This window comes from Epinephelus moara, chromosome 22, assembly GCF_006386435.1.
Source record: "Epinephelus moara isolate mb chromosome 22, YSFRI_EMoa_1.0, whole genome shotgun sequence".
Classification (NCBI taxonomy): domain Eukaryota; kingdom Metazoa; phylum Chordata; class Actinopteri; order Perciformes; family Serranidae; genus Epinephelus; species Epinephelus moara.
In genome coordinates this window covers 8,542,261-8,567,750 of record NC_065527.1, presented here as the reverse complement: position 1 = coordinate 8,567,750, position 25,490 = coordinate 8,542,261, and the positions used below count along the sequence as shown (strand labels likewise).

General features: G+C 42.4%; 1 protein-coding gene across 1 annotated transcript; it reads left to right on the top strand.

Moving 5' to 3' along the window:
* The first annotated feature begins 12,584 nt into the window (after window positions 1–12,584).
* Window positions 12,585–24,810, top strand: tent5bb (terminal nucleotidyltransferase 5Bb). The gene is made up of 2 exons (XM_050034642.1): window positions 12,585–13,034; window positions 23,136–24,810. Exons 1-2 carry the CDS (start codon window positions 12,879–12,881, stop codon window positions 24,159–24,161), a joined length of 1,182 nt encoding a protein of 393 aa, XP_049890599.1. The 5' UTR covers window positions 12,585–12,878; the 3' UTR covers window positions 24,162–24,810.
* The last annotated feature ends 680 nt before the right edge of the window (window positions 24,811–25,490 follow it).

Below are 25,490 nucleotides of genomic sequence, written 5' to 3'. Positions count from 1 at the left end.
GTAATAATGTGTTGGGGAAACAGCTGTCAATGGGCACAACACCAGACTGAATTGAATTGCTGAAGGAATCTAAAATGTGGCCAATTATTCACAGGTCTGGAAAAAGGCTAAACGGGCCTAGAATAGAACCTGAGGGAACACCACAAATAATTGAGGCTGCTCTCATGCACTGTTCATACTTATAAGTACGTAGTTATGCACCACAACGCATGTATAACCCATGTAATTGGGAAGGCTGTGATCACATGACCAATGCACTGATGAGACTGGTGGATGGGTCAAACAATCACAGCACTTTCCCCCAGGAGAGTGGTGTTCAGGACTGTGTGAAACCAAGTGAAAGTTGAGTCATTTTAAGGTAGGTCGTCAATGTGTTTCTTTTTCTAAACCTAACCTACATAACTGTACATTAAGTACGTAACTTTATGTTAAATGATGTGATAATGAAATAAAAGATAAAGTCCGCACACCAGAAGCTGCTCCTTGAAAATTTATTCAGATGTTATTCCTTGTCTCCCCAGTTGCTCATCTTTACAGTGTCTGTCAGGTTTGCATTTCCCTCTTGCTACTAGCTGCTCACTAATTCCTGCTATCAGCTGTTTCATGTTTATCCACCGCCAGTGGCTCGCATGTGCGGCGTCATCAACAGCTACTCCCACAAGTCATCAACAGCCCCTCCCGTGGCGGTAGGGCGCCTCATTCTATTTAAACTAAAAGGGTTCCACCAATATGTCTACCCTACGAGGCGGAAAATTGGGCACCTCGGATCAACTCGCCAATCCGGCTCTGTGTGTCTAAACACTCGCAGCTTGCTGGCACAACGGCCCAACATTTGCGGAAAATCTGGCAGTGTAAAAGGGGCTATTCAAAGGTAAGGAAAAAACAGAGATTCTTGTTTTCAAGAGATTATAAACTAATGAAAACAGAGTTATGAATATTATATTCAATTTATGCCAATATATCCCCCCCTACACGCTGAACCTTTAAGCGCCAAATCTCACCATGAGAGTGAAACCATGTCATTCATTCAAATTTCATGTTTACGTATCTGAGGCATAGTTGTAGTTGCTAAACCAAACCATACCTCTAAGTCACTGTGCACTGAAATTTTAATCCTTTCAAATGATTTTGGTGGCATAGGTTTTTGTTTCTAGTAAAATAAATCAATTCAGGTTAAAAAGGTATAATTTAGATGTTGCTTTCTTTTGTTGTTGCTGTTTTGATAATACCATGGGGTACTGCAAAAATGTTCTGATCCCATACAGTGGCTTTAAACATGGCAGAGCAGAAGATCATCATTTTTGTTGTTTTCAGGTTAAGGAAAACACCAATGTTTTGGAGGGCACTGACTAATAACCGGCCAAAATTCTGCGGGTGACGGCCACTTCATCACATAACCATCTTTATCAATTTCTTTTGTGGATGTAGCCAATTAGTAAATATGCTAGTTAGTCCTGGAGAAGTAAAACGTTTGGTTAAAGAGCAGTAACTAAAGCAGAAAAAGGTTGAAAATGCTGAGTTAATCGATTTAGTGATGTTTTTCCACGGGATGTCCTGTGTGCATAAAAGACAAGAAAGTTAATGGCTTGGTTATTCATGATTGTGTGGTCTGAAAGGTAACAGACATAAACAAGACCCACAGAATATAATCAGGTAATACATTCAGAGAAAAGCTAATTCAAGGTTAGTGGTGCATGTGGTTTGGCACAACAATGTCTGATGTATACATTCATGACATGATAAAGGAATAAACCATAAACCTATTCTGCTGTTTACATACGAGGCCTTCTTGATTTTGCCATGTGGTGACAGACAGGGAACAAGCAGAATGAAACAATGGGAATAGAAATAAAGAAAAAGAAAAATGCTGCCAGAGATCAGAAATTGGCTCCAGAAATGGACTCTTTGTCTCTCTTGTGTCCGGATTTTTATAAGGCCACCGCTGCCAAGCAAGTTTGCCACAAAAGGGTGTAAAGAAAACAAGGAACACATTTGAGCTTTGGGATAAAACCTGTGCAAAACCTCATAGACAAACTCATAGAGGCTGCCATTGTTCCAATCAAATGAAACAGGTGTTCAGTACAGTTGCGCAAGGAAAAGGCACCAGGGCTATTGTTTGTTACAGTAACATGGAGCAGTTTCCTGGAACCAGATGTATATGGCATGCTTCTGCTTACTGGAATGTGACTAGCAGTTAGTTTCTGTCTCTCAGTTGGGGCAACAGCAACATTAGGTGTCAGACTGACAATGAGCCTACAGCTAACTAATCCTACAGACTAGATTTTCAATGTTCAGCTGCTGTGACAATAATGGCTTGTGGACTTGGTCACAGTGAGGCAGCACTTGGAAGCTTTTCCTTGTAATGATGAAGACATTTACTAGTTCATGTGGTTCTTCTATGAGATCATAATAGATTAAATGACACAGAAACCTACCCAGGACAAAATGAGGTATCTATTTGGTTGTAACATTGCTGTCAGACTGGCTAATGGAGAGATTTTCCCTTTTGTCACATACAAAGAATTTCTTACTCACTTTGAAATAATGGAAGAACATCGTACTTGGTTGTGGTATGATTTCAGACATGTTAAACAGCCTATAAAAACACATGATTTAACACAGTAATGGGGCATGGTAGCCATTCGGTTTCCTCATTAAGCTTCCTCCAGATTCAGTGTTGCATATCCCCCCTCTCATTTCACATCACTAACTGAAGGACTATTCTGACTTTTTGTTTTTCTTTTTAAAGTTCGGTACCTTTTAGTAAAGTAGTAGCCGTAAATTAAAAAGTATTTAAAAAAAGAATGACTTGTAGCAGTTCTGAGGTGTTACAGTTGGTTCATGTTACAGAAATACACTGCTGGTTTTGTATGTTTTAGTCCATTAACCACAAATTGCATATACTCCAGATTACTGCTAATCGTTTTTTGAAGCAAAGCACATGTTTTCAGTTTGATTACACGTCATCCAGGCAGCCACTGCTTTCCATTCATTCCTTAAGGTGTATAAAAATTAACTTGCAGTGACTTGAAACGTGTAACTTATATTGATAACCAGTCACAAATACTGCCTTTATTACTTGTGAATGTTTTATAGGTGTAAAATATGGGACTATCCTCAAGCAGCAACCGGCTGAAAAATTAATCAAATGCAGAAGTGCCGAAAACTGCAGTTCCTTGACTTGAGGCTGGCTCCAGAGGTGAGTCAATCCTCACAGACCTCCATGTTAAAATGACCTACTCTACAGCAGAAATAATCATGTTTACAGCCTGGTACAAAAACAGTTTGGGCCTCTGTAGCTAATTTCCCCATTCATGACAACTGTACAGAGGGTGATTTTTTTTTTTATATATATATATATAATACTCCCTCAAAATACAAATTAAGGATGTGGCCATTTTGTGTAACATGTGGGTGCCGTCCGCTGACAAGTTGCTATCATAGCAACCACATTGGTTAGGTAACATAACCATGGCGAAACCCCAGATTCACAGAACATAGTTGTAGCCATAGCTGCTGTTATTTTAGTTTCAGGTCATGAAGGTTAATTGTGATGATTTTGCCGCCTGAAAAAGTCTTGTTTTGTGTTTTGTTGTAGACACTTAAAGAGCCTCCAAGGAATCGGATTTTCAGTTTTTCCGGTAAGTACATTTTATTTTAATGGTTTTAAGCCTTTTTCTGTTGGCAAAAATTAGCATTAGCATTATCACAGTTAACTATGACTGTGCTAACCATAGCAGCTATCATTAGGGTTAAAAAAGAACAAGATGGCTACAACCAACCTTGATGGTGTGTTTAAGGATGCTCTGAAATTAGAGATGCGGGGATGTCACTAGCCCTCTTTAGATAGGAATTGTGCAAATTTGCAGGAAAGCCCAATCAGTCTTCTTTCAGCATTGACAGTATAAAAACAAAATCGGGGAGTGCAGCAAAATGCCTCCTACCTACTTTTGTTTATACAGAATGTGTCTTTTTCGGGGCAATGGGGGGCGTGAGCAAGTAACAAAACATGTAGCTCAGCGTGTGACGTAAACAGTGACGTGGGAGGGAAGCCGCAGCTGCTCAGTCCTTCGGCGATTCTCTCGTAAGTTGGCCCGTCCTTCACCGTCCCTGTCATCTGACGGTTAATGGCCTCTTCATTTGCGAGGACAAGGAGGGCGCGCAATTCCTTGTCTCCCCAGTTGCTCATCTTTACAGTGTCTGTCAGGTTTGCGTTTCCCTCTTGCTACTAGCTGCTCGCTAATTCCTGCTATCAGCTGTTGCGGAAGGCCGCCTCGGTCTGTTTAAACTAAAAGGGTTCTGCCAATATGTCTACCCTACGAGGCGGAAAATTGGGCACCTTGGATCAACTCACCAATCCGGCTCTGTGTGTTTAAACGCTCGCAGCTTGCCGGCAAAACAGCCCAACATTCACGGAAAATCTGGCAGGGTAAAAGGGGCTACACATGGGGATTTCTGAGTTCTTTAAACCTGCAGTGACTTTGTGGCCACACAGGAGCAACAATGACATGTCCTCACGTGAAACCGTGGGTTAAGACGCCATTTAAATGCAGTTCTAATAAAGTCTTTATTAACTGATATTGTGAACTTGTTAGCACGGAGCAACATTAGCATTTATTTGGAGCCACCTGGCAAATACGAGTTCAATATTCCCTCTCTTTAACTCAGTTTTTGGTCTCCACCAACTCCTGAAAAAATATCTGGGTCTTTAGTTGTGCTGCTCGACTCACCAGTTAGTTGCTGACTTTGCGTGTCCGTCTGACATCTTTGTCACAGTAAAATTGAACCAAAACTATAAAGGAAAACCAAAACAATGACCTAAAACACACACTGAACATTATCAAGCTCTATCAGCTGCAGGATCAGGCCAGAGCTGTGTGGATTCGTCATTACAAGTGACACCATATTCACGTCACACACAGTATGATATATATGATCATATTTCTATTTATCTTGCGTCATCTTATTGATGATAGAAGTATAATCCTGCCTAAGGACATATAAGGAGACAGAGAGCATATATGTTTCCAGGCTGTAATGTTTCCCATCATGCTTGAAGGACAACAGCCCTCCTTGTAATCATCTCCGTCAGTGTTATGACATGAGGCCGATTTAGTGCTGCTGTATAGCCACAAAGTACGGGGTAACAGGTCACAAATCTACATGCAGCTCACTTTCCCGGAACAGCAGCAGGAGTAAATGTATTGTTTACGAAGCTGATCATATCTGTAGGGCTGTCCTACAGTTTCTATGCTGACATAAACACACAGGCTGTTACGTAAGAGAGGGAGTGAATGTAAATGGCAGAGGGTCAGTTGAGTGACACAGAGTGACTCAGGAATGGCTGTGACTCTCAGTGAAAAGTCGTCTCTTCAACGCTTCATTATATCATGAAGGCAAGTCATGCACTGGTTGGTATGCACTCTCTGAATAAGAGGGAAACTATGGCTTAATTTGTTCTGTCTTATTCTGGTAATGGACTCCTTATGATGGTTATTTGGTCAATAGGGCTGAATTATGATTGGCAGGGCAGTGGAAATGGAACTGCTAATATAAATGTTACGTGGGAAATCTAACTGAATGTCAAGGTGCTATTAGCTGGAGTCAGACTGACAAGATAAGTAGATCTGTTGCAATTTGCATTCATCACATTTAACAAAAGGCTAGCTTGAAATGTCACTGTTTAACCTGTCAACACCATTATCCTACTAGTCCAGTGTGTGTGTGTGTGTGTGTCTGTGTGCTCGAGACGTTAACACATTCTTTCCTTCCAGGGAGGAAAGTCACCGTAGTCGCATGTGGAAAAGACGAGGCAGACCAGACCCTATGGAGTTACATAAGAGTGACGTGCCTGCCTCTGTAGGCATGCTGACTCTATTGTTGCTGTTGTTAAGCTGTTGAAGTGCAGAATTTACACAACAGAATTCAATACATTAATCCCCCTCTGAATGTGCACACCTGTCATTGTTCAACAGGTTGCTCTCACAGCCATTACCTCTGGTTTCATATACTATACTACACATATCATGTAACAATATAGTGATGATCCTGTTTCTTACAATGGCACTAATCTTTTTCTTATCAAGGATGGCACCACACCTATTTTCCTAACTTTTGGCTCAGTTTTGTGGTGTGGCTGTCGGTGCTGGGGTCTCTGGAGCTGGTCGGATGAAACAGAGATGTGTGTTTGTAGCTCACCTAACAAGGAAGGTAACATTACCTGCATCAATCCAAAAAACTCCACTGTGCCAGCAAATTTTTCCAGGTTGTTGTGGCTATAAAGTCCTTTGCAAACGTTCACACAGAATGAACAGCAACACAACAAGTGATGTTGCAACCTCCCTGTGCCTTTTAACTCTCAGAGGTCTCTCCACAGTTGAAAAGTCTTACTACTGTTAAGATGGCTCCGTGCCCTAGCCTGATCATATCCTTTTTACTTTTTGTTCCTCTGGCCTTCTCCTCTGTGGCTGTTTCTTGGCCATCTCTAGTTCTTGATAATGCACTGTGAATTTCAGCACCTCAGCATGCGCTGAGATTTACTGTTCCTGTCTCTCCTACTGCCTTCCTCTTTATTCCCAGCCTTTCCCGTCTCCTGTGCACAAGAAACAACGACGGTCTGAGCCACTTCGTTTGTTACCTATTTACAGAGCAAGGGGTGAGTATAGGTCAGTCAGAGCAATAGGTCATTGATAATGATGCTAAAGGATTTGCAAAGGACAATTTTACAGTCTCATCTCACAACAGCTGTGAAAGTTGTGAGGCAATGTCAAAGACACATCAGAGGTGGTTTCCCAGTCAATATATTCATGAATGAGCTACTACTACTGACATCACAACATCAAACAATGTGAGATGTTGATGGGCTGTCACTATAATGGCAGTGGTTTGAGATTTCTACCTTGAAAACAAAAAAAAACGTATTGAATATGGAAATGGGTTGGATTGCACTTTTAGGACGGTCCCTAACTATGCCTATAGTCACACATGTTTTCGACAGACATTCAATCTGTTGCGCTCTTAACTGCCTCATCATTTCGATTATTTTGAGCTGACTAAATTAGCTTTCCAGCATATCCAAAAATCAATGCTTTGATACAGATTTATTTAAGATAATAGCTGCAAAAAATATCAAATATCAAATATTAAACTAACTTCACCCCCGTAGACAGGCTAGTGTGTCGTGCTGGCTCTCTGTAACGCTACACTTATCTTGAGTGCACAAATGAACCAAAACAAGGGAACGACTTATATCTCGAGCACAGAAATGAACAAAAACGAGGGAACGACTTATATCTTCAGCGCAGAAATGAACAAAAACGAGGGAACGACTTATATCTTCAGCGCAGAAATGAACCAAATCAAGGGAACGACTTATATCTCGAGCGCACAAATGAACCAAAACAAGGGAACGACTTATATCTTGAGCACAGAAATGAACCAAAACAAGGGAACGACTTATATTTCAAGCACAGAATTGAACCAAAACGAGGGAACGACTCATATCTCAAGCGCACAAATTAACCAAAATGAGGGAACGACATATCTTGAGTGCATGCATTGACCAAAACAAGGGAACGACTTATATCTCGAGCGCACAAATGAACCAAAACAAGGGAACGACTTATATCTCGAGCGCAGAAATGAACCAAAACAAGGGAACGACTTATATTTCAAGCACAGAATTGAACCAAAACGAGGGAACAACTCATATCTCAAGTGCACAAATGAACCAAAACGAGGGAACGACTTATATCTTGAGTGCAGAAATGAACCAAAACAAGGGAACGACTTATATTTCAAGCACAGAATTGAACCAAAACAAGGGAACAACTTATATCTCGAGCTCACAAATGAACCAAAGCGAGGGAACGACTTATATCTTAAGCGCACACATTAACCAAAATGAGGGAATGACAAACAATCTCCAGGCCACGCATTAGTAGAGTGAAACCACGTAATTGCATCCCAAGTACTCATTTTAATAAAACATGGCCTCCATTTGTTTATTTTTCTCTCCATGGCATCTCCAGGGCTTCACAATAGACTAATACCGATACAGTTCCACAACAATGCTGTTATGATGTGATATGTATCTTTACACGCTGGGTAACTCATAAAAAGAAATTGCCATAATACGTCACATGCTTTGTGTTCAGTCTCTGCGGTTGGAATGTTAAACTCCTTTTGAGAAGTGTGTAACACAGGAAATGCCCTCTAGTCCTCTGTTACATTGGGTTATTTTTAGCACACTGTCAGTCAGGGGTGACACATGAGTCACTGCTGAGTGACATACAATATGCAAAACATGTTTTGCATATTGTTATCCTGCTGTTAAGGGTTGCTTTTACATTTCTTCCACTGACTTTATAATGAACACAAATTCGTCTTCAACCAGTAACACAGAAAGTTACAAAGCAGCAGCCTACAATGTAAACAAAGGGAAAAAGGGCTGAATTTCAATGCACAAGTTGAAAGAGCTGAAGGGATTGCATTTCACTGGACGTGTGTGATTTCATGTGCCAAATAATGACTGATTGATTGATTCCGATGAGGCGTCATGTGATCGGCCTGACATATGATTCAGTCTCATTCCACAGAGGTCAAAAATGATCTTGGATGTTGTGACATCTCTGTAAAACAGGTATACCACAACATCCAGGAATGAGTGAGTCTCCATTTTGACCTTTTGTTGTACGTTACAGTATCATTGCTTCATTTTCCTCTACAGATGAACACTACAGCAAAAAACTGATTTGCCTAAAACTAATCAGGCCTTCAAAGGCTCTTTCCATTTCTCCTGCGATTTTGTATTGTAATTTAGATTAAGTAGATGGAGGCGATTGATCCCTTTATGGAAAAACACCTAATACATAATTCTCTAGATGGTTGGATGGAAAGATTTTGTACTTTACCAATCACATGCAAAAAACTTTCCAAATCAGTGAGGTTTGATGTTATATCAAAACAGATGTCAGACTCATTTCTGGCGACAGGAATGATGACAGACGGCTGATTACTTGGTCAAAACCACTCGTGGCATTCAGTCTGTCTGTTGGACGTATTGCCATGACACTTTGTACATTCATGATCCCCAGAGAATGGATCCTAATGACTTTGGTGAGCATCTGACTTGTCGACTAGTGCCAGCATTCGGCTGGCATTTTTGGTTTGTTGGACAGATTGCCATGTAAGTTTTTAGGGTCATTTAAAGTCCCTTGAAAATGAATGAGTTTATTTACCTTTATCCAAATTAAGTTTTATTGAACTGTTTTTACATTTATTCCTGTGATGCGCCCTAAAGATCAGAAACATACTTTGAACCTTTAACTTCATCCATCAAACAATTTCAATAAGTTCTCCAACTTATGAAACAACATACTTCATCTATCCGTGCCCTGTACTGTATAAGGACACAAATTTTTCACATGTGAGGCTCCTATTGGCACAACAACTTAATGTAATTGTGTGTGTCTTCCATATTGTAACACATATGTTGAATTGTTGAAAAACCCCTTTTAAGATGTGATAACACTAAGGTTATGGTTTTTGGTTTTAGCCACAAATATGACTTAGGATTTAGGTAAATGATGACTGGTAAGGAACAGGAAACTAACAGTGGTCTCCTGTGTTAAAGTCCAGTGTTTTGTTGACCACCAAATAGACTTTGTCACTCTATAACAATGTCACCTGAATTTCTCCTTTGCTGACTGCTGGAAGGCTTTGTTACTTGAAAGTAAACAGATGTAGTGTTGGGGCACTGGCTGGTCGATGGTCCCGATCACACAGAAAGTGTTTTAGCAGCTGGGGACGGCTTTTTGTAATTTTTTTTTTAATGAGAATGAAGCTTTTTGCTCACCAGGCACCTGGTGATTTTGCCGGATTGCTCTGAACGCCTTGAGTTGAAAAAACTTCAACACAGTGCGGAAAAATGCCCCAGGTCATCTAATTTTTGGTCATCTTTTTTCCCATTGTCCAATTGAATGATTTGGGAGGAGGTCCTTCTGTGGTGGTCACGACAACAAGTTAACAATTGGTAAACAATGGAGGAGAAACTGGTGGTGACAGTTGCTGGATATCCAGAGCCACATGGTCCGACGATAGACAGCAGGTTGTCAAACTGCCCCAGAGTCATCCTGAAATATGCCTGGAAACAGCCATCATTGAGGCAAAGATCCTGGACCAAGTGGTGGTCTCATGTACCCACACAGATCTGTTTCCCTGCACCCAACAAACTATTTGCTGACAGCCTCTCACCCTCAACCAGAGCTACAGCAAGTACCCTGACAATACAAGTTATTTGTATTTACATTATACATAAATGTATTTTTATCATTAAAACACGTTTCAACGTGCTATCTGATTCTCCCAGCCCCTGCAGGTACCATGACATGGTTTGATCCAGGTGCTCCATGTGCAGAGCTCACAAGTGCTGCTAATGTAAACATGTGAGGCGGACTGCTGCCTGATTGGCAGAGTCAGAATGCCTCACCAAATATCAAGAGCTCCTAAAGGTAAAGCCAGGCACAAAGAGAAGAAGAAAATAAAAGGAACAAAGAGGTGATCGTATCTGGTATGACAGGTGCAGCTGAAGGTGAGAAATGAGGCAGAGTAATGTTAAACAAACAAATACCTGCTGTATCGGACCTAAGGACCTAAGGCAGGCGTGCCCAAAGTCTGGCCCGGGGGCTAATTGTGACCCGCAGACCAATTTTAACTGGCCCTCGGCTTGACTTTCAAAATATACCACATGTGGCCCTTTGCACAGTAATGGTTAATGGAGCAAGATCACGTTGCATTTTCACCCTTCACCTCACAATGATAGGACTGTCATACAGTTTGTAGACAGGCATCACGCAGCAATAGTTCATTAAAGGATAAAAATTGTTGCATTTGTCTCACTTTTTTTTAACTCATTGATGGGAGAAACAGTTGACCCCTGGGTATTTTCACGTTGTTTGATCTGGCCCCCATTCAAAAAAGTCTGGACACCCCTGAACTAAGGCGTCCATTGCTACTAACCATGTTATGCTATCTTGTCGGAAAGGGGGCCAAATAATGCTCCAGATTTACATTAAGTATTGCAGAGGGAAAAAGGAAAATTGCCTTTTTTCATAGTATTGTATTTGAATATTTCTGCATACTGGGGGCCCTAAACAGTCTTGGAAGAGTTGACAGCCATATGCTTTTTACACTGTTTTAGTTCTGCAGACTTTTTAATTAAAGTAGCCTCAAGATTGACTGCAGAAATGAAGAAAACAATTATGTTTACTCCTGATTTGATCTTATGATTTAACACCTTGCAGTAATTTCCTAAATTTACTAATTTTACTTTTCTCTAATCATTCATTGGAGGGTATTTCTTGGCCCAGGACAGACATGTGACTACCTCTGCTTTCAAAATAAGGAAATAAGGTCTTAACACAGGCCCAATCCCAATACCCCCCCTTCGCCCTACCCCTAGCCCTTGCCCACTACCCCTTGGCCCTCGAAATTAAGCAACGAGGGGTAGGGGTTGAAATCTTTCCCTAGGAATTGGGACACCACTCACTACGTCACCACGTTGGTTACATTCACGCATACGTAACTATTGTAAACAGGAAGCTGCAAGCCATCTACATTTCCAACCGGCATCTACAATGGAGTCTCATTCATCCTACTGATGCCGTTTGCCGCATTCATCATGTTTCGTTCTTCTGCTAGCTAGATAGCTAGCTAACCAGCTAACATTACGAGGCAGCATAGTTATACTAGCTGGCGTGTTATCGTAATGTGAAAAATCCGACAATTTTGCAGAACAGGACAGATGACAGACGCCAGATAGTGCGAGCTAGCTAGCTAACAAGCAACCTGACGACGCTAACGTTAGCTATGTATGAACTTTTTCCCCCGTCTCTTGCTCGGTGGTAGCCACGGCGACCTCTACCCCTCGCTGGCAAGTCAGCATCTGAAATCCCTCGCTCCGAAGGGCTAGTTTCATACCCACTACCCCTCGTTATGCCCCCTTACCCCTACACGCAAAAAGGAATTGGGACACCCCTACCCCTAGTGGGAATGCGCAAATGTGGGGGTAGGGCCAAGGGGTAGGGCTAAGGGGGGTATTGGGACTGGCCCACAGAGCAGATACAAAATGCATGTGGAAATATGATTGATTGGATTATATTTGCAGGAAGTATAAACTTTTTTTAGGCCAAAATGGCTCTTTTAACAGTAAAGGTTGCCAACCTGTGGCCTAGTGCATGGACTACTTGTAGCCTAAACAAATGTTTTTTTAAAAACATACTTTCTTTGCAGTTTTCTCCGTGTATACAACAAACTGAAAACAACAAAAGCCAGGACACAATTTTAGAGCCTTAGCGTTTGATTTAACTAGTAATTACCATATTTCCTACTGTCATCGAACCTGTCATCTGGCGCATGGGAAATAGCCTAGGTGTGTGTGTGTGTGTGTGTGTGTGTGTGTGTGTGTGTGTAGGCAGATTGTAGTCTTCTGTCTTCTGTATGTTGGAGCATTCATAAATCTCCGCCCAGCCAATGGGGAGGCTCCTGTTAATCCCAGCTCGGTAAAAACCGGTGTGAGCGCAGAGGCGGCTCTAATCTGAAGAGAGAGTCAGCGCAGACACACAGAGAGGCGCACAGAGGCAGAGAGGGACTGGAACTTTCTGTTTTGGAGATGCCCGATATTCCCCTAAACTTTCCCACCACTTTGTTGCATTTTGGAGGTTTGTGAAACCCCGAAGAGGAGAGACCCGCTGTGTGCGTCTTCCCACTTCATCCACAGTTACCCGAACATCACCGGCTCTTCTGGAGAGGATTGCGCCGCGCTGCTGTTCTCGTTATAGACTCCTCACTCTGCGGACATCCCGTTCAGTCCGGTCGTCATGTCCTCCGGTGATGCCTCGGAGCGGAATCGGCGGGTCAGCGTGCTGTCTTGGGATCAGGTGCGGCGTTTGGACTCCATCCTGGGAGAGAGCGTCCCGATCCACGGCCGCGGAAACTTCCCCACGCTGTCCGTGCAGCCCCGGCAGATCGTCCAGGTGAGACCACGGTCTATCCAACTGTCTTTTGATCATCTGTAAAGTCTGGAGTATAGGGGAGTGAAAACTTGGATGAACTATTTGATCTCCACTGTTTTTTTCTTTGCAAGAAATAATGTAACTTTACTGTGGAGTTTTTACTTCGTGCGTAATTTAACTAACTGGGTGGGATACATTTTAATACACTGTGGGGTTTCTATACCTGCAAATCATGAGCGTCATTTCAGTTTAAAAAAGTTGTCAATAATGTTAATAAAAGTCTTTACAGTGTTATGAGAGGTGACCAGGTTGGAGATCTGTGTCTAACTCCTTACCCCCAACACACACACACATGCACACACACGCAAAGACAAATACACACTGACAGCCCAGCACTGCACAAAATGACAAGCTGAATGAAACAGTGTAAAGGTGTGTTTCTGATAACATTCAACAGATTAACAATCAGCTGACACTGTTTACATGTGTTGTAGCTCTGTTGACTGATTTTTCTGGACTGACTGAAAATTCTTTGAAGTCTTGTCTCTGACCTGAGGGGAATTAGTGACATAGAAGACATACCTGCTAAAGTGGATGCGTTTCAGTGGATGTCAGAAAAATAAAGTACATCCACTTGTTGCTCGAACAGTGTGGATATAAATAACCCAAACCCAGCACAATCACCCCTGACTGCTATACTGCTACTGCTTTTACACATGTGTAAGTGCATGGTAAGGATTTGAGCTGATTACTCTTAAAAACACATTTGATCTCTCTCATGTTTAACACAGACATAAGAGTCGGGATGATCTAACACTGTGACTGCAGTTTTCCACTAGCTCACTAATGCTTCTGCTCCTGACATTAGTTTTTTCACAGCTCTTGTGAAGCTGAGTGAGAGATAATGACTGAGCTGCAGTGTATTCACTGGGAATTAAACGTATGGGGAATTGCCTAAGTTGCAGTTTCCCTGCACATTACTGAAATGTCTCAGTCTGTAATCCAGGTTCATATTTCACTTGAGTGACTCATATTTTCTGTGGTGATCCTGTGGTGGAAGAAAGACCCTCACATAAAAAAACATTTTAAGGCCCTCTATAATCACAGGACCCTGCATCTACACTCAGCATTCCCACTAATGTCTTTCCTTCATCACACACTCCTGCAGATAACAGGGCCCTGAGCCAGAGTACAGCTTTCTCTCTGTTTCCAGTGTCGGTCCTGTTTGAGAGCTAACATGTTTGCATGTTGGATGTGGCATTAGTTTAAGTACAAAAATACACATTTTAGTAATCCAGAGTTTGTTTTTGAATACAGCCTCGAGAATCTTAGTTTTTGTTGGTGAAATTCAAATTAGCTGTGCAAAAGCATCCTATGAAAACAACAGAAGATATGTTTGAAAAGTTGGGAAAAAAAGTACAATCTGGGATCTAAGTGTGTGTATTCTGTTTATTCAAACCTAGTGATTAAAATAATATGTCTCAGGTAGACAGCTCAGGTGCCTGGGCTAATGATAAAACATGGCAGAGGACCATCACTACTGTTCTCTGATGTTGTAGCGCGTTTATTACAAATCAGTGCCTGAAATTCATTTTTCAAAATTTGGGGGGGACTCTCTCTTTTATACACTTTTGGGTGGGGTGGGGGATCTATCTAGTCATTTTCCCCGATGTATGAAATATGCTATCTGAGTGGCAACCTTAAAGAAATAGAATGAGAATAGAGCGGCGGCCATTTTTATGCGTACTGTTGAAATTGCAACCGTTGTAGTGGCTTAACTTCCATGTAAACTTCGTATGATCGTCGCAAACTCACTGAGGTGAGGTGTTGCAGTAGGCTAATGACCAAATGTGCAGCGAAGTTTTTAAATAAGCAATCAATGATTTTTTAAATATTAGCATAACTGTTATCCTGTTTTGTTTGTTCCCATGAATTCTATGTTTGGTGATACATAATGTGACGTTACCATAGCTGTAGGCCCGTTTTTTTTAATTTATTTTTTAATACATATAACCCAGTGAATTAAGGGTTTAATTCGACCAAACCAGAACTGTGCAGGGATCGGCAACCTGTACCAGCGAAAGAGCCATTTTTGACTTCAAATAATTTAAAAAAAATCTATCCGGAGCGGCAAAACATATCAAGCCTCATAATGAAGGTAACAGCCTATAAAATCTAAATTAGCCTGTCAACATTACAAATACGTCTAAATGAGCATTCATTAATATTTCTTACCACCAGGTGGCACTGCAGTGGGATATTTCTGATTATCTGAACTTTAACTTTGCAATAGTTGGCAGTAAAAGCAAACAAATCTCTTGCCACACAGTTCAATTATGATTTTTGGATTTGGAATCCATAACAAGCCAAGCTAGGGAAACTCAAGACTTCTGTAACCACCGCTACTGAGATTTGACAAAATGTAGTGGAAAAGGCGCCAGGCTGAAGACGACTGATGTGTATTCTAGTTGCCAAAATGTTAAAACTTTTCTTTTTAATTCAGTGTATTTTTACAATAAGAGAATGTCAGAATCACTTTAAGCCTAACACACTGATAAATGAAAATGAAAATGTTAAAAATAACCATTGTTAATTTCCATTTGATTTTTTGTCTTCTTGTCAAAGCCACAGGGAGCCACTGGAGAGAATAAAGAGCCGCATGCGGCCCCAGAGCTGCAGGTTGCCTACCCCTGGCCTAGTGCCTACTACGGCCATTGCGCCAGTCCTTAGGGGCTCCAAAAGTGGTCCATCATGCTTACATTAAATTCACATTATCTGTCTGAATATGCTAGCAAGAGATGCTGCAACAGGAGAGGGGGCTTGCAGCCTTGTAGAGAGAGGGAGAGAACACACCAGGTGTGTAGTCCAGGGCAGAGTCGGTCTGCCAGTGTGCCTGCATTGTGCACTGGTGCCTGAAATTTACTCGACATCGTTTTATCGGTGTGATCACATGAGTAACATTAACATCGTTGCATATTCACCTCCGTTCACTTTAATTCATGTCCCTTTGCACATATAAAGCATTAGCTTTCGGTGGCAAAGCAAATTCGCATCCTTGCATCGGAGTTCAACTTTCGTGATCTTTGACCTGTTATGTTGCAGCCTCAACCAATGGCAGAGAAGTATGTTTGAAGGAGACATTGATTGTGATTTTTCAGAGCCAAAATCATACGATATCGGCTGCTTAGAGAGAGCAACAAACTGCCCCACGTGTGAGATGCTGACTGGCTGGCGGTGAGTTTGGAGACGGGCATGGAATGTAAGAAAATTATCAGCAGGCTTGCTAACATCAGCTAGAAATCCAGCTTTCACAACCAGCACTGCCCACATTTTCGCTTCGGCAGGCGATGGTCAGTTGACTGCATTCGCTCATGTGTGACCATACGTTAAACGTGTGTGAAATCTCTGACACTACCTGCACTCCTGCACTGCTATTCACGCCTGGCAAATACTATGTACCAGTTGTGGATTTTGTTCGCACACTGCGCCTGTGAGTATAGACGGGTGTGAAAAGTCTGCACTGTGTCAACTCACAGCAATACAATTATTTTGACAAACGTAAAAGCAGCCATAATGTTTGCTGTCATGGAATATGTCAAGCTGGTTTCAAGTGTCTGCAAGTTGATTTTCATACCATATGGCCATGAAGGGAAACCAAGGGCTGCCTGGAAGGAAGGAAAAACACACTCAGTGATCTAAACCACTATGATATGTTTTGGAAAATGGTTGACAGTAATGTGAAGTATTCCTGATTCACGGTAAATGGGCTTAAACATGCGAAACCGCCAGTCTGCTCCTTTAATGTCATTTATTTTTAGCCTACGCACCAGACGGAGTTGTCTACCTGAGACAGCTCCTGTCGTCACACACCGGGTAAGGTGACCAAGGCATCACACTCCCAGAGAGCTAGAGGAGCCCCGCTCAATAGTGGGTTTGTCTGAGGGCCACATTTGAATAACATCTGTTTGTGGTCTGGTTGTGAGCGCGCCATGGGAGCAGCGAAGGAAGACTTTTACTGTTACTGACACCTCTGTAGTCTCCATTTAACGTCGACAGTCATCAGCCCACAGTCAGAATATTTGGTACAGCAGGCTAAATCTACAGAGGCCCTACTGTATGTACATACCATCACACCACATGATGATAAACACAGATACCTGATGTGTGTGTCATAGGTTGTGTCATTTGTTGAGTGGGTTTGTATGTGGGGGTGGAGCTATGGAGCCCAGTGTGTTTTTGTTGGCAACCAAGATGGTTGTCTCTTATTCCAGCTCTGCAGGCTATCCCATTTAAACTAAATTGTTCTAACTACTGGAAGTAGTACTTCACTTCCCGGGACGGTAGAGAGTAGCCTGAATTTGAAGCAGAATGGGAGCAGTGGATGACTGCCTGTAATAACACTGGGCTTGTGGGTCAGGCTTGACAATGTATCACTGTGGTAAGTGAAGACCAGTGGACTGACTCCACTGTGGCCCTTGCCAGACTGTAAACCAACTCCTCACTAGGCTATTGTTGAGAGTGAGCAACATGAAGACACCACATGCTCCCAGTGCTCCCTGGAAGCGGTATCATTCAGTTTGGACAGTTTGGTAATGATTTTTGTTTGGCAGCTTGCTTTCAGTTTTCGTCTTTCAACTCATCATTTTGCACGTCTCTGTGCGCCTCACAGATCAAACAGTGTGGGCGGTGCTGATAGCATCTCTTTGGTTGTTTTTTCCATTGATGAAGTTGACAGGTTTTTCTTAAGATTTTTTAGGGGGGACATTTTTTGCCTTTAATGACAGGACAGTTTGAAGCATGAAGGGGGGAGACAGAGAGGCAGGTACGAACCTGCGGCCACTTGCAGCAAGGACACTGCCCCTGTAAGTGTAAGCTACTGGGCGGCCCTTCTCTCAGATTTCTATGGTTTTAGCAACCTAGGGTGAGTTTACTCATTACTGCAGTCAGTGGGTATTTATAAACTATATCAGTGGTTCCCAACCAGTCCAGCCTCGGAGTCCAGATTTGTCTTCAATCATCAGTTCAATGTCTGCACAGTTCAAAATATTCACTTTTGCGTTTGGACATGTCATCAAGCTGGTTTGCTGTCTCTGTTGAGTAGCTGTCCACTAGTCACTCACTCTACAGCAGGAAACAACACTTAAAAATAATATCTCTGTACTGGAAATTCACTGCCCTTCAAAATAAAGTGTGTTTTTTACAAACTTGACACGTTCATGAGTCACTTGCGGTCCATTCAGAATGGACCCACAACCCTTTTTGGGAACCACTGATCTATATACTTTAAATACAATTGAATCTATACCAACCGAAGTGAATGTAGCAATAAATGACTCAGTATCCTCCTTTGAGGTGTAGATACCAGGGGGGATACAGGGGACACGTCCCCCTCAGTATTTATACCATGCATTTGTCCCACCAATAAAATCGTGAAAGTAGCAGAGGACTTTAATTTTGACAAAATTAGAGATATTTACACCGTAAACTGATGCAGAAAAAGCCACAAATTGCTGCAAAAATTCATCAGAATTCAGGAGATTAAATGTTTTCTTGCCAATGTTGAAATGAATCCTTTGTTTGAAATATTATTTAGACTTTCTTGTTGGTAAATACAATAAAAAAATTAACTGGTTACTGAATAAATAAAATCACAACGATTGAAAAAAGATAGTGTGATGGGTTTATTCAACGGATACTCATACAACAGTTCTTCTGATATTGGTTATGCACAAATTACTGGCTCATCATTTTATGGGATATGTATGAATTTTGGTGCACACCGTGTTTGCTGGTTGATTTTTGGAGGATACAACCTACAGTAACTGACACACATTTGTAGGGAGGATACAACCTACAGTAACTGACACACATTTGTAGAGCTAAATTGCTATAATAAGAAGTCCATTTAAAAAAAATAATGAATACAAAAGATACAGTTTCAATGCTGAATTCAACGCTGTACTGTGTAACGTATGATATAGTGTGAGTTGCCTCATTTAGAAGGCTCCTGCGACCTGTTTTATCTTACATGGCTGACGTCAAAATCTAATACAGCTAATCTAAAGGCATTAAAATATCTGTGAACCCTTGAAGCCGAACCGTCATTGAAACCATCCATCTCATAGGAGTAATAGTATCACGTTTCAGCCTCACTCTGGTCTGAGCCTACAGGTGAAATAACCACCCGTGCATAGGAAATTCAAGGAAGCGTTTCAAATCACAGGAAAAACCATCATCATCCCCAGCTGCCTGCCAAGCTACTGTACGACTGACTGGCTGTTTAGTTTTGGAGTCAATGTGAAGGTCAGGGACTCGTAACTCCTCATTCGCTGTCGCCATATCCTTGGCAGCTGGTTCATCTGACTCACTGCCCAGAGCTCTCATTGGTGTCCAGGGGACTACGGGCTGGTAAATGGCTGGGTCATTTCAAACTGCCATAATAAAAACACATTCAGGCTGCAGCTTAAATGAAATACTCAGGGAAACTATTGAGAGTGGAGAGATTATGCTATGTGTCGCCAAGGCGTTGTCAACACCAGACAGCTGGGCGTATTTGCGGCTCTTTTTACGAGGCTTTTTAGCTCGAACGTCGACGGAAGTGTCTCCCTTCGCTCGGCTCACCAGGTGCTGGTGCGTCATGTGGGAAATGTACTGGCTCGTTTTATGAGTGCTGAAGGACGGAGATGGAGGGGTTGCCAGAGCTGTGTTTCCTCATACGCTCCTTTTCAGGACCCCCAGACAGGCAGATTATGGCGTGCTGTTAACTGGGACCAACTGTTTAAGTGTGAGGTCAGAGCAAATACTGCTGTGGGTTTCCCTTGCTGGATAGTTAAAGAAAACATCCACTTCTGTGCAGTGTTGTCCAGTGCCCTGTGTAATTTCACTCTGCAAAGCGTCTGACCTTTTCACACTGGAATGTGGAGTCATATGGTGTCTTTGCTTTGTTTAATATTCTTGAAGTGTTTTGAGAAATCGAACATAATATGTTGCTTCTCCAACAAAACCTTGAGTTTTAAAGAATTATTTTAAAAGTTTGGGCGCACTTTTTCTTTTTCTCCAGGATGGCAAAGGCATGACCCGCCCTGCTCCTCATCTGATTGGCTAGTACTCGTTGCCTTTGTTGACTGGATTGCTTAGGTTTAGGAAAGAGGGGTGAGACTGGTTGAGGTTAGGGTACGAATGTCCGGGTAAGCCAGCCAAAAACAGATTAAGGCGGGTCATGTTGTCCCCATCCTAGGAAAAATAAACTTGCGTACAGGACTGGAATTGGGTTTGTTGCATGGATGTATAAAGAGACCTGGATGCAGTGTTGGAGGCGGGGCCACGTATATTCCTATAAAAGTTGCTCAGTGGTGCATGAAGCCAAAAAAGCTCTATTTCCGTGGTATGAAATTACCCAGATCTTCCACAGTGTGGAAGCGGCTAACTTCCACCGGGTAACATCCTGTGAAGTGCTCCGCTAACTTGAACGTGAATTGAATTATTTAATTGTGCGGCTCCACCAGACTTTCCAAACATTATCGCTTCAAATGGATCAAATCCTGATAGCGAAATGAGTCATTTCGCTCAAATAAATTTGTATACTGATTAATAGACATCTCGTTCACAATGTAAATCTATGGGAAAAAGTCTTTTTGGGCCCAATGGCATCATGTGAATGACCTGGTTGTTGTAATTTTTCCTTCTCAGGGGCTTGGTTTGTTGTCCAATCTTAACATGAACATGACTTTTCTCAGGGGAAGCAGGTAGCATGGCTGTTTATGTTAAATTTAGGTGTTGTAGATATTTTTATCTTCTTATTACACATTGTATCTCATTTGTTTAATCCATATGTTACGGCCTCCATACAAACAGAAACAAAACCCGGCTCAGTAGGAGCAGGCGGCTGCAACATATAAAAAGAGGACGCCACACCAAAGGTAACAGTTTACCCACTGGCTTTATTGTGTACCCCCAGAACATTAAACAAAGGCACAAACAAACTAAAGGAAAACAAAGGGACTGGAGACCCCGGGCAAAAGGAGGGAAGACGCTGGGCCAATCACGCAGTGGGCCGTCGCTCCCAGCGTCTCCCCCTAAACTACCTAAAACATGAATTAAACCTAAAGAAAACAAGACACGAATAACATGACTACAAGCAATCTCCAGCCCGAACTAACACAACAAACTAAAACAACAAAACCCCAGCACCTAAACGAGCATAGGGGAAAAGAACCTGCTTGGGGAGAGGAGAGAACAATGGAGGAAGAAAAAGACTCCCCACTACCTGTGCCATGTGCCAATGCCTTCCTTTCTCTACACTCCCTGTCCCTCTTATCACCTCCTCCTCCTCTCTCTACCTGAGTGCAGATTGCACTCAGGTGCGCAGCAGGCATCGGGAGGAGGGAGACCAGGCTCACAGAGAGAGAGAGAGAACATAACACCATACACAAGCAGAAATGCTGAAATGCCAGTTAGTGATTTTAGGTGGAGTTGTGTGCCATATTTAAGAACTATTTCTGTGCAGTATCTCCAGCTAATGTACTAGCAGGCGATGAGCACAGGTGTTGTTTTCTTTGCAGCATATACGTAACTCTAAATCCACATTTCTGCTTGATTCAACCAGATAGTGTTAATGTTAGCTTTGGAGATGCTTGTAGGTATTTGTTTCCCCTTGGAAAGCGCTAGGCTAGCTGTTTCCCCCTCATTTAACTAGGATAAACATGCTACAGACATAAAGTCTGTCTTGTCTTCACATTTTTTGGAATGAAATTGAATAGAAGTATTTTCCAAAGGGTTGAGTTCCCTTCACTTTAGTGTCTTTAAAATAAAATGGAGACACTCACTCACTCTCGGCATTCTCGTAGTTTTTATGTGTACAGAATTATTTACATTTAATATTTATTACATTTATAGTCATAGCCCTAAATTGGCAGACAATCTCCCTGTTTCATTCTGCTCTTTTTGTTTGTAATTGTTCTCTTTTTTTCCCCTGTGTATATAATGTTCGTCACTATGATGTGTATCTTGTGTTAGCACCTTGGGCCATGAGAAACGACATTTTGTTTCCGTGTTCTCTGTATGCAGAGGTTACAAATGAACAAACTTAAACAAATGAGAACATGCTTTTTGTAACTGCCAAGTGCATTATTAAAAGTGATTTATTGGATTAAGTTTACAACCTGCATTTTAAAATCTTAGGGTCTAAAATAAGTTTTGATAGGAGTGCCTGGCTGTATAGATAACTGTCTGCATCGACTGACAGGACAGCAGCAGAGCTTCTACCAGGCAGCTGTGATTTGGATTTCTTCAGAACTGGCCTCGTTTGGATGTTTTTCTCCTCTTAGTGTCATTTGAGTGATGCAACAGACAGGAAGCATAAACATCTCAGCTGTCTGTAGCTCAGAAGTTTTCCCATGCATCAGAGCAGTGCAGCATGGTATGTGCTCCAATAACCAGAGAAACCTTTGCCAGCGAGTGTTTATGTGACAGCTATGGGATCGCGTTTTCTCAGTGTGGTCATAGGACACAAGTTTAAAAGTTCACGGCAGCACTGTTATTTTTCCTCTTAGAGCCTCTTACAGCAGACAAGCACCGACTCGTCATTTTCCACAGCTTATCTATGTTGTGCTGATGTTGCTTTTAGTTCATCAGTGAAGAGATAAGCGTGCGAAATCAGGTGTGCAACTCTACCATTGCAGGCTACTGTGCAGTGTGATGTGTGTTACCCTCAGGCAAGAGGATCAGCTATGGTTAATGAAGGATCACAGCCTGTATGCAGCCGCTTTGATGTCAAAGTGTCTTTAAGCCAGATATTAAAAACCTGCCTGCTGCAGGAATCTGCCACCGGCTTTCCCTGACTCTGCATGTAGCTTCTGTATTTACCTGCAATTCTTAAATCCTGCAGTGTTCTCGCAGTGAACACATGAAGCCTCTAAATTCAAGAAGAAAAGACGTGTGACTAAATATCTACATTTACTAATTTTTTTTTTTTTTTTGGAGACTTTTAATTTTATGGTTTTCCTTTTACTTTTAATTTGGTGTTTTACACTTAATTTTCTCCTTTTTAACGTGTACATACTTATATTTTCTTTTCTCCACACCCATCACTCAGCTTTTTCTCCCTTTCTGTATCTTTTCTAGGTGGTCAGGGCTCGACTGGAGGAGCGTGGCGTGGTGGTTTGCGACGTCAAGCTGAATGGCTCAGCAGCCAGCCACGTGCTTCACGAGGACAATGGCCTCGGCTACAAAGACCTGGACCTGATCTTCGGCTTAAGTCAGACTGATGACAAAACCTTCCGGCTGGTGAAGGATGTGGTGCTGGACTGCCTGGTGGACTTTTTGCCTGAAGGGGTGTGCAGGGAGCGGATCACAGCCCTCGCCCTGAAGGAAGCGTACGTGCAGAAACTGGTGAAAGTTTGCAATGACACGGACCGCTGGAGTCTCATCTCGCTGTCCAACAACACCGGCAAGAACGTGGAGCTGAAGTTTGTGGATTCTCTGAGAAGGCAATTTGAGTTCAGTGTTGACTCCTTTCAGATCACTCTGGACTCGCTGCTGCTGTTTGACCGCTGCTCGGAGACGGCCATGTCAGAGACCTTCCACCCTACGGTGCAGGGGGAGAGCATGTACGGAGACTTTGAGGAAGCTCTTGAGCACCTTCGCACCAGGACTATTGCCACCCGCAGCCCAGAAGAGATCCGGGGCGGCGGGCTGCTCAAGTACTGCCACCTGCTGGTGCGCGGCTTCCGGCCGTCCTCTGAGACTGAAATGAAACAAATGCAGCGCTACATGTGCTCGCGCTTCTTCATCGATTTCCCCGACATAACTGTGCAGCAGAGGAAACTGGAGGCGTATCTGCAGAACCACTTTGTGGGCATGGAGCACAAGCGCTACGAGTGCCTGGTGACGCTGAGGCGAGTGGTGGACGAGAGCACTGTGTGCCTGATGGGCCACGAGCGCAGACAGACGCTGGCACTTATTTCCGCCCTGGCGTTGCGCGTAATGGCCGAACAGAACGCTATCCCTGCTCTGGCCAACATCACCTGCTACTACCAGCCCGCTCCCTATGTCAGAGACGTCAACTTCAGCAATTATTATGTGGCACAAGTTCAGCCGCCCATGCATACATGCAGTAACTCTTATCAAACGTGGCTGCCTTGCAGTTGAGCGATGACTTTTAGGACACGTGGAGAGCTTTTGGTTTTAACTTTACATTGATGTAAGCTGAGCGTTCATTGAAGTGCTTGGTACTTCTGTAGCATGTGGCTTTTGTTGGTTTGGGGCCCACCGTGGACAAAAAAGAATTAATCTTTTTTTTGCCAAATTATATCAAAACCATTCCACTAAGTTATATTGATTAATACTGCTGTAAAAAGAAAAAAAAAAATCTCATTCGAGCCATTATAATTATACCTTTTTATTCTGTTGTCATTTCATAACCAATATGGAAAAAAAAATATGAAGGGTTGATACGTGACAGTGGAACTTTGCCAGGTCTGTTTCTTGTCTGATGGAGGCTTGCATTGGGTCTTTAATGAAATGTAAATAGTTTGTACGAAACCAGAAAGCTGTTTTTTTGTTCTGTCTGTGGTTTCAGCTGACCTTATTGGGAGATAAAAGGACCAAAGAAATACTTTCTTGTGTAGCATGACAAACTGAGACTGTATGTGGTTCCAAGTGCCTGAAACTGACCAACTGTCTTTATAGTATTTGCTCTGTAAGAATTGTTTTTGGAACTTTTTCACCCAGGTTACTTTGCATTTCTATATCCAGGGTCAGGGTATTTGTTTTTAAAATCATTAAAAAAACGTCAAAAATGGAAAAATGTGGTACATTGGTGGTCTTTCTTTACACTTACTAAAAAAGTTCTGAGAGGTAAGATAAGGACACGCTGTTCTAATATGCTCCAGTTGACTCAAATTAATGTGGGGATGTGCGTCATGAATGCATTCTCTATCTCCATTCTCTGTATCTCACTGTCTCAGTTTCTAAAGATCTCCCTCCGTCTATCTTTTTACTATCTGTCTCAATCACAAACTCCTCAGTGTGTTGTCTGTGCTCCGTCAGCCAGACACTGACTGGCCCAACACAAACACTTACTTGTTCAAGCTCTGTTCACCCCCCCACCCCCACTGAAACGGATTCCCCTGAGCCACAGCCTATACATTAGCCATTTCCTTCCACTTGTGCATCCAACAAGGGGTTTCCTTGGCCTCATTCAGAACAGGAGGTGGGAGGGGGGGGGGGTGGTGGCTGTTGCTTGTCTTGGATGAGTTGCGCTCTGAGGGGGCAGCTGAGGACCAGGTGGTGAAATGGGACTGCTGGCTTTTCAGCAAATGTAATGATGCATTCCAGCACTTCACTTCCTGGATGATCAAAACAGTTCAGTACTTCATCCTCACTTAGACCAACATTTCTCCCGCAACGACATTTCATTCTAATTACTTTTGCATGGGGGAAAACTTCTTGAGATTTAGTAGAGCATGAAATGGCATG

Excerpts from the sequence above, each read along its gene's own strand:
- tent5bb (XM_050034642.1), top strand. The coding sequence starts at position 12,879 with ATGTCCTCCGGTGATGCCTCGGAGCGGAATCGGCGGGTCAGCGTGCTG. Across the intron at positions 13,035-23,135 it reads AGCCCCGGCAGATCGTCCAG|GTGGTCAGGGCTCGACTGGA; the intron begins GTGAGACCACGG and ends TATCTTTTCTAG.